Genomic DNA, 8,421 nt, shown 5'->3' on the forward strand with positions numbered 1-8,421 from the left:
AGGCATAAACCTGGGCAAGGAACATAATATAAATTACAAGAACGTAAGACAAACCAAAAGACATCTTTTGGAACCAGCATGTTAAAAGTATAGGCTCTACTAATTAAAAACACTTCGAATACATCAGAAACATGAAAGCTGAAGTTGAACCTCTAAGGTCAACACACAACTAAGATATAAAGACTGCTCAGAGTGAAGACAGCTTTTGCCAAAAAAGTTATTTTCATCACTCTTGAAAGCATCAATGTAACAAAAGTCAGCTTCCACAATGCAGGACAGTTAACAAGCTGGGCATCACAACTATCCCTTCTTTGTTTGGCACTTTCACAGCTGATCACAAATGGGTGGCCATTGACAAAGGCTGCAGGCAATAAAAACATTTGATATAACCCACAACTAAATCTGGCTGACACAGAGAAAATATAATAAAGAAAACACTTTGGAAAGCATTCATTCAAGAATCTGGGATGTCCCAACAGTTTTAGATTCACGCAGCAAATTTAGAAACAGAAAGTTATGGAAGCCATACTATATACATACCATGGGATATATAAATATATTATGGAATACAACACCAAACTACATTGCAGAAGACAAAAGTGTATTAAAAAGCAAATTAGAATCATGAAGATCAGTTTAACCCATACTTACTATCAACACTGATTCAGAAAGAGTCTGAAAACCAATTTATTTTTATTGCTTATTATTGGTAAATTGGATATAACCATGATAGGAGAACTCAGCACTTCCACTGCTCTTACATTTTTACTTATGTACCTGCCAGAAGCTGCTTTTGGATCGAGGGCTAGGTAAGCCGTTCATCTGACCCAACACAGCAATGCTTTTTTTCTTACCTTCAGGAACATTTCTCTATCTCAGCCCACATTCACAAACAGAATAGATGGATCTAAATAAGGACTGACTGCCACATGTCCATCCCCTTCAAAAGAGCTTTGATAACCTACTGTGCTGGAAGTCTTGCCCAAGGGGGACAAGGATAGAGAACAGAGGAGTTGGAAACAGTCAAACAGCAGTTTGACCAAAAAAAATAGTTCCTTTTTTTGCACCTTCACATGTGCTACATAACTGTGGACATTTATGCAGTACGTGTTTCAACGCTCCCATGGCCATATTTAACTTCTTTCTTCAAAGACCCGCTTCTGTTTCTCCAGTACTGAAGAAAGCTGAATCGTGTTTCTAAAAAGAGAAATCCCTACTTATTGTTCCTTTCCTGTGTTTCATCACCATCCAATTTTCTATCCCTATCTGTGACCTCATATGAAAAATGCCAGCAGAGACATAATTGATTGCTTAGAGCATACTTAAAGCATACTGGGGGTTTCTACAAGCAGACAGTAAATCATAAGAAGTTTCTTTGTTCTAACTTTTCAGGAATATAAATCCAAGACTTTCAGAAGTTCTAGGAAATAAATTATTCTTTTTCATTTTTAAAACCTGTTCTAAATCCAGCCACACATTCAATCACGGTAAGGGCCAGGACATGTTAAAAATGTCAAGCTCACTATTTTAAAGTATTTTCTAGATTATACAACTAATGTATGATGTCACCAAAAAAAAGTCCCCTTAAACAGTTAAAATGAATTTTCTTTCCTGGCTCAGTACTGAGACTAAAGAAAGACTGGGGGAAAACTAAAAAAAAAAAAGGGGCTAGAGGAAGAAATTAAACCATGTTTAAAAAAAAAAAATTACTAATTTTTACAACTTCATGTCTACATTTGGGTTTTTTTTACCAAGCAATTTAATAGCTGTGAAATATTTAGCGGTATATGAAATCATGTACAATCCCTAAGAAATTACATATTTGTCATATATACTTCTACCTCCATGGTTTAATCTGTCTTCAGTAATGTTTCCTTAACCAAGAGTTTCATTATAGCCTAAGAACGGAGTAGTCCAAGTAATTGTTAATAGTACAGTGGAAATCACCACATTACACTGCCTTTAGGGAAGAAACAGTTCAATTTAACTGTGCAATAAAGGTTATCTTTGCACCAAGGAATACCTTCCAAACAATTGAGAGAAGCAGCAAACTTCTGGAGGACAGAAAATTTTAAGATGCAACACCTGATCTGGCCAAACTTCAAAATGAAGTTATCTGTAAATGCTCCAGAACATGACACCATTCAAAATAAAATAAAAATTAAAAAAAAAAAAAAATTCTCAGCTTGCTAAGTACCTTTCTGCCAAAACAGACATTATTTCATTGAATTCTCTGCAAAGTCCTTAAAAAAAAGATAGCAAATACTGTCCTGGATTTGGTGTAAAACTTGCCAGAGCACAGTGGAAGGGGGGGGGGGAAAGCCAATGCCCTTGTATCCTGAAGACAGTATTTCCTACTAGACAGGAAATAGTGCAAGACCAATGACCAGTTCCCAAAATGTTGACACATTACAAGATGACACTAAAGAAAATGAAAAGAGCACACACGAGAACATTTTGAACTGCAAAAGCAGCAATTCATTAATCAGAATTTGGGGACAATTGATGTCATTGCACAAGGCTGAAACACTGCACATGAATCTGACTAACCATGTTCAGGAAATACTGGAATAAGACTTGAGAAGAAGGGCCATGGCAACAGAGAGCTTATAAAAGGAGCCTGAAGAAAACCAGTTTATGTAGTGTAGTAAACAAAGGTGGAGAAGGGACTGTTGCCTATAAATAAGTCAGGGCAGTAAACATCAGCAAAGAGTGCTATGTCTGATAAAAAGCAGTTCTGGACCAGAATAAATGCATGAGAACTGACTGTGAATAAATTCAGACCAGAAACCAGAAGCTATGCAACCATCAGGTTGTCCAGAGGGAAGCCCACCTACTTTAAGATGGAGATTTGTCAACTGATTACATCGAGTGGGCTTGTAACAGCAGAGGACTGATTCAGTGATCTAGAAGGACTTTTGTTTTTTAATTTGTATATTCTTAGTGGCTGCCTACTTGGTCATCTTTCTTCCAGCTCGAGAAGTCATCTCCAAGATTGCTGAAGCAATGAAAACCTCCCACTTCCTCTCCAGGGACCAAGCAAAATTCAGAGAACATGCAGCTTCTCACACCTTTCCATTTTCTCAGCAGGGCTGCAAAGAGGCCAATTTGATCATCATGTGCCATGAAACATTGTTCATTCTCATTGTATGATAGGCAGTAGCAGAGGAGGGTCACAGAAGATATGTGACAGATGCTACCGTGTTCTACCCTCTGCAGTACTACAGCTGAGGAGTAATTAGGCACATTAGATGGTGAATTTCAGCTGCTAACTGCATCAGTCTGGGCTTAAGAAAGGAGAAGAGATGGTTAACATCAAGTGATTACTTCTAGTCTCTGTGGATCCTCACTTCTGAATGAGAGCTTGCACTGCATCTTGTAAGCAGCTAGTAATGTTCTCTCTACACTTTGGGTGGCCCAAGGACCAGCAAATGCAGACAACAAAACACCAGCAAGCACTGCTAAGAAGCTACAGCCAGCCAGCACTGCTAACTTAGCACTGTACTGGGCTAATGTGGTTCCACCAGGCCTAAACAGCTTCTGGTACATTTATCAGCACAACCAAGTTGTCTTTGGTTCCTATTTCATCTCAGTCTTGGCCTACAGTGTTAGCCTTGGCAAGACAACTTAAACACTCATATTCGCTCCTTAGGCTTCCCTATGGACAGTTTGGCAGCAACCTCTTGGTAAGGAGGGAGGCGAAACTGAACACAGCAAGCTGTTTGCAAGAGCCCCCCCGGCCTGTAACACTCGCATCCTCCAGCATAAAGTACTGTAACCCTTCACAATGTGAAGAGCAAAGCTTGTTGCTTTTTGCTGCACCTTCAGAATGCCATTGACAACAGCACTGCAGTAGTAGCATGTATTGAACATACCCAGTAGTAATTATCAGTATTGCCTTTGTTAAACTCTTTCCATTGCTACACCACATGACATACCATCTGTTGCTGCCAAAGAGACATCAAGAAGAAGGAGCATTGGCTTTTCTTTCTGTAATCTGATCATCTCTTACCCTCATGTACCATGCCATAAACCTAACACGAGCCAAGAGAGTCCACAAACAGCTAGAATAATATTAAAGTAGCATGCACTAAATTACCATTAACAACCTCATATTAGATTATTAAATGGAAGGAGCATGTTAACTAACGCATTAACATCTTCCTAACAGATGGTTCAAAGATACTTTGTTTGGAGAACCAACGTAGCTTTTTCAAAAGATGATACTGCCTCATCATACAGGCCTTAAACAGGAATTTAAAGGCAAAATATTGTGTTAGTCAAAGACTGGTGGTGAGGAGAAATAAAATTATTTCAAGAGGCACCTTACAGTGATTCACACTAATTTTCCAGTAACTACATTACATTTTACATTTTTCTATTTCTTGCTCATACTTGGAACCATTTTTCCTTTTAAAAACTCACTCTGAGGCCATGTACCTATCAAGTATAGAAAACATTATGCAAATATTAAGACAAACCACAAATCTTAGAAGATTTTGTGTGTAGTATTTCCTATGCAGCTATAAAGTTACTTTCTCCGTATGCCAAAAAAAAAAAAAGTTTGTATTAGAAGCCCATCTTTCATTTAATGTATCTCAAACTAGGAACACAGGAACTATCATTTAGCCTTGGCAGAACATGTGCATGTGTGTATTTATAAATGTACTTCTTCCACCTGCTTCTTTAATAGTTACAAAAAACATACAGACCCATTTTCTTAGAAATGCTTACCAACTCATCTCTCTATCGATACAACAAAACTTTGTTAGTTTCGTCCTAACTATTGGGTATAGCAGCGATACAACACTTAGAATTTCCACAGCATACTCCATCTCAAGATCTCCTAAATAAGAAGTGGTTCTCCAAGCTCAGATGAGCTCAATGGATGCCCTTTGAAGTATCAGACTTGTAATAGGTTATTCTATTTCTTCAACTGAAGTGACTCTCACGTGGCAAACAGAGGCTGGGAAGGTGAGGCAGGGAAGGCAGTGCTCTTACTGCATCCAGGAGGACATCTACTGGTTGCCTTGGTTGGCCAGAGTTACTCCAAAAAGGGACCTGGTGTTTCCTGCACACCAAAGCTACCACAGCAGAAACCTACACCACTGAGATGTCTTCTGGCATCACAGGAACTTGGCACAGAGCTGAGATTGAGGCTTTAGACACGGGTTTATTTCCTCTTCATTGAAGTCAAGATTGAAGCTTCTTTGAATCATGCTTTATATCAAAATTTACCTTCTCAGATAGCTGCCACCCCACCTCCAGCCTGGTGGTTCTGCAGGTTCTGTGAACCTCTGTACCCAACAAGAGAATATCAGCCTACATTAACTTTCACAAACATCCTGAAGTCCATCAAGTGTTAAACACCGCATATCAGTGACCTATGAGAAGTTTCTTGAACTTTTCTGCACCCCCGAGGGTCCAGAAAAGCTCTGCAGTAGACCTATTCTTGGGTTTTGGTCTCGAGAGGAATTCTGCAACAAACAGCCTACAGATGAGCTCATTTTACCTTAACCCTACCATCCCCATAAGCGTGAAAACTGCAAGGCAAAAAAAGCAATTCAAGAAATAAGCAGCCACTCTCCATTCAACAGATTCCCTCCCCCCCCCCGCCCCCCCGCCCAAGGATTCATGACTGCATTTGTATCACTCTGATCCCACTGGATTTCATACTAAGCCAAGAAAAACAGTGTTCACAGACACTATTGCCTCATCACCCAGGTATGGTAAAATCTCTTTAGTGTCTGCTGTGTTCTTATCTATTTTTACCTACTACTAACTCATAGCACAAAGTAAATTCTGTGTTCTTCTCTCATCCTCTGACAAATGCCAGCTACTTCTGGGCAGTGGATATTCCCCAATGGGCAGAGTTACCTATGAACCCCATCACAGAACCGCCAGCAGGAAAATCTGGCTTCTCGTACCCCACAGGTTCCTCTCATTCTTTGAGCAAACCTCTCTGCTATCAAAATACAAAGATACAAGAGCCTTTTTACATCTTCCCCTCTGCTAGTCACAGCCCGGTGCAATAAACAATAAGCAAATCTTTACATATTCTAGGTGCCAATTACACAGCCACGTAGCCAGGAGTGTTCCAAGGAACGCTTTCCTACTATCAGTTCAGGTTATAGCCACACGAACTACGACAGAACTGCCGTCACCATCACTTATTTACCTACAAGTGTGCTGACCACTCACCAAGCTCAAGCACCCCACAGTGGATGCACTCAGGAATCCAGAAATTGCAGTTTACCAGCACAGTGGTGATGTTTCTGAGCTGGTTAAAATCATAGCTGCGGTCAAGTTAGGTTTAATTACACAGTATATTAAGAAATAATACCTCAATAAACATCTTCCTCTTGCAGGCAGAAATAAACTTCAACCAGCAACTGCTGCTCTCCTCTCCCCACCACAGGCACATCAGGAACGTAACCCACATGCGCATCTGCTTCCATGGGAGCAGGTAAAGCAAACACTGTCTTACAGATGGAAATGACAGCGATTCCCTTAGTATGCAACAGCTCTCTAAGGCACGCGAAGGTACAGCTCAACAGGAAGGCCTGAGGTTGCCCTGCGGTGTGACTGAGCAGCCCGTGCGGCAGGGGTTGATCAGGTCACTCCACAGACACAGCACTACTTTCCTTAGCAGGGGGGCAGAACCAAACCCCCACTCTACCTTCCCTCGTCAATAAAAAGCGAGCAGAACTCCTCCTACCTGAATTCGGGGATGAGGTTTGGCCGCAGCCCATAGAAAGCCGCCGAGAGAGTCACTAGCCAGCCAGGTTTGTAATTCCCATTCTCACACTCCAGGTATGGTGAGGACCACCTGATGTGGTTCTTATCAGCAGCAAAGCTCTCCCGCCTCTTCCAGCTATTCTCCAAAGTTTTGGGGCCCGTGTTTAAGACCTTCCTGTGCAGATGTGGCCTCCACTTGCGCTTCAAGCTGTGGAACCACTCTGTTTCCACAGAAGCATTGGCCAGTCGGTGAGCTGAGGAGGACAAGTCCTGCAGGAGAACCTGGCTCTCATGCCTGCTGGCCTGGAGGAAAACCTGGGGAGTGGAGGAGAAAGGCTCCGTGCTGAAAGTGATAGCTGCCCTGGAGATGTTGGGGTCCTCCTCCAGCAGGCTCCTGATCAAGGCGCGGTACCACTCCAAGTCCTCCTGCAAGTTCTGCTCCCGCGACTTATTGCTCTGGAGGATCATGTTGAGTAAGTTGGTGGCGTGGGTGAGGGTGCCCAGGGCCCCGTGCAGGGAGGGGTGCGAGGTGAAGCGCGACTTGCCGGCGAGGCTGGCCAGCTCGTACCGCCCGGAGCAGTTGGCTCGCCGCAACTCCCGGGAGTCGCCCGTGTAGAGGAACGAGGCCACGTCCTGGGGCACCTCCTGGGCGAGCCGCTGCGCCAAGATGGTGCTCTCCGAAGAGCGGCTCCGCGGGGCCGGCGGAGGCTCCCGGCTCTTGATGTGGTTGTAAATAGACTGCGTCCCTCCGAGCGCCCGCTCCCGGCCGCGCACCGCCTGCCCTTGGCCGGCGGCAACCCTCGGTCCGCGCTGGGCGAGGAGCAGGAGGAGAAGAAGCCGGAGCAAAGCCATGTCCTCCGGTGCTGCCGGCAGCGCCGGCACGGCGAGGCGGCTGACGATGGGCTTCGCGCAGGCGGCCGCGGCGCAGGGGCGCGAACGCGCAGGGGCGGCGGAGCGGCGGAACGCGGCCCCGGCCCGCGAGTCACCTGTGGCGGCTCCGCCCGCGCCTCCCCCAGCGCGGGGCGCCGCGCAGCCCCACCGCCGGCGCGGAGCGGCGCGCAGCCCCTCCGGCGACGGCAGCGCCGAGCCCGCCCGCGCCTCCTCCCGCCGCGGCCACCGCGATCACTGAGCTGCTGCTGCTGCAGCCCGGCGCATCGCGCAGGGGCGGCGGCGCCCGCGCCCAGCGCAGCGGCGGGTCCCCCCGCGGCGCCCCGCCGCCGCCCGCGCCCCGCCGCTCCGCATCCTTCGGGCGCCGCTGCCGGAGAGGGGGGCCCGCGGTGCGGGACTGCCACTTGCTGCGGGAGTCGGCGGGCGGGGCTGCTGCGGGGGAGCCAGCGCTCGGCGCTCCGAGCGAGGACACCCGACCGTGGGAGGATGCTCTCCGGGCGGCTCCGCCACGGGCACCGCGCGGCGCCCCTCGCCGCCGGCCCTTATAGGTGTACGCCAGGCAGCGGCCGCCCTATGTGGCCACCTCGCCTGTCAGTCAGCCGACAACCACTCACGGGGCAGGAGGACGGCGCCGTGCAGCGCTGGGGGAGGCGGCGCTGCTGCCGGCGTAGAAAGAGGCGTCGAGGTACCTCGCGTTACCTGTCGCCAGCTCAGCGCGGGGCGGAGGCGTGGGAGGCGCCCGACCCGCCGGCACCGCTCGGCTCTCCCCAGGGTCGGGGACGGGGAAGCCGCGGG

The 8,421-nt window shown here is 46.6% G+C and overlaps 1 protein-coding gene across 1 annotated transcript in view; it reads right to left on the reverse strand.

Moving 5' to 3' along the window:
• Positions 1–7,848, reverse strand: part of LOC114067539 (probable G-protein coupled receptor 158) — a gene marked incomplete at its 3' end in the record, with an annotated part of 101,648 nt that extends 93,800 nt beyond the window's left edge. The window contains exon 1 of the mRNA XM_027903069.1: positions 6,719–7,848. Within this exon, the coding sequence (XP_027758870.1) occupies positions 6,719–7,590 (872 nt within the window). The remainder of the gene's footprint in view (positions 1–6,718) is intronic.
• Between the last annotated feature and the right edge of the window lie 573 nt (positions 7,849–8,421).

This window comes from Empidonax traillii, unplaced genomic scaffold (assembly GCF_003031625.1).
Source record: "Empidonax traillii isolate 1590-97213 ecotype Southwest subspecies unplaced genomic scaffold, ASM303162v1 scaffold928:size235608, whole genome shotgun sequence".
In the NCBI taxonomy this organism is placed as follows: domain Eukaryota; kingdom Metazoa; phylum Chordata; class Aves; order Passeriformes; family Tyrannidae; genus Empidonax; species Empidonax traillii.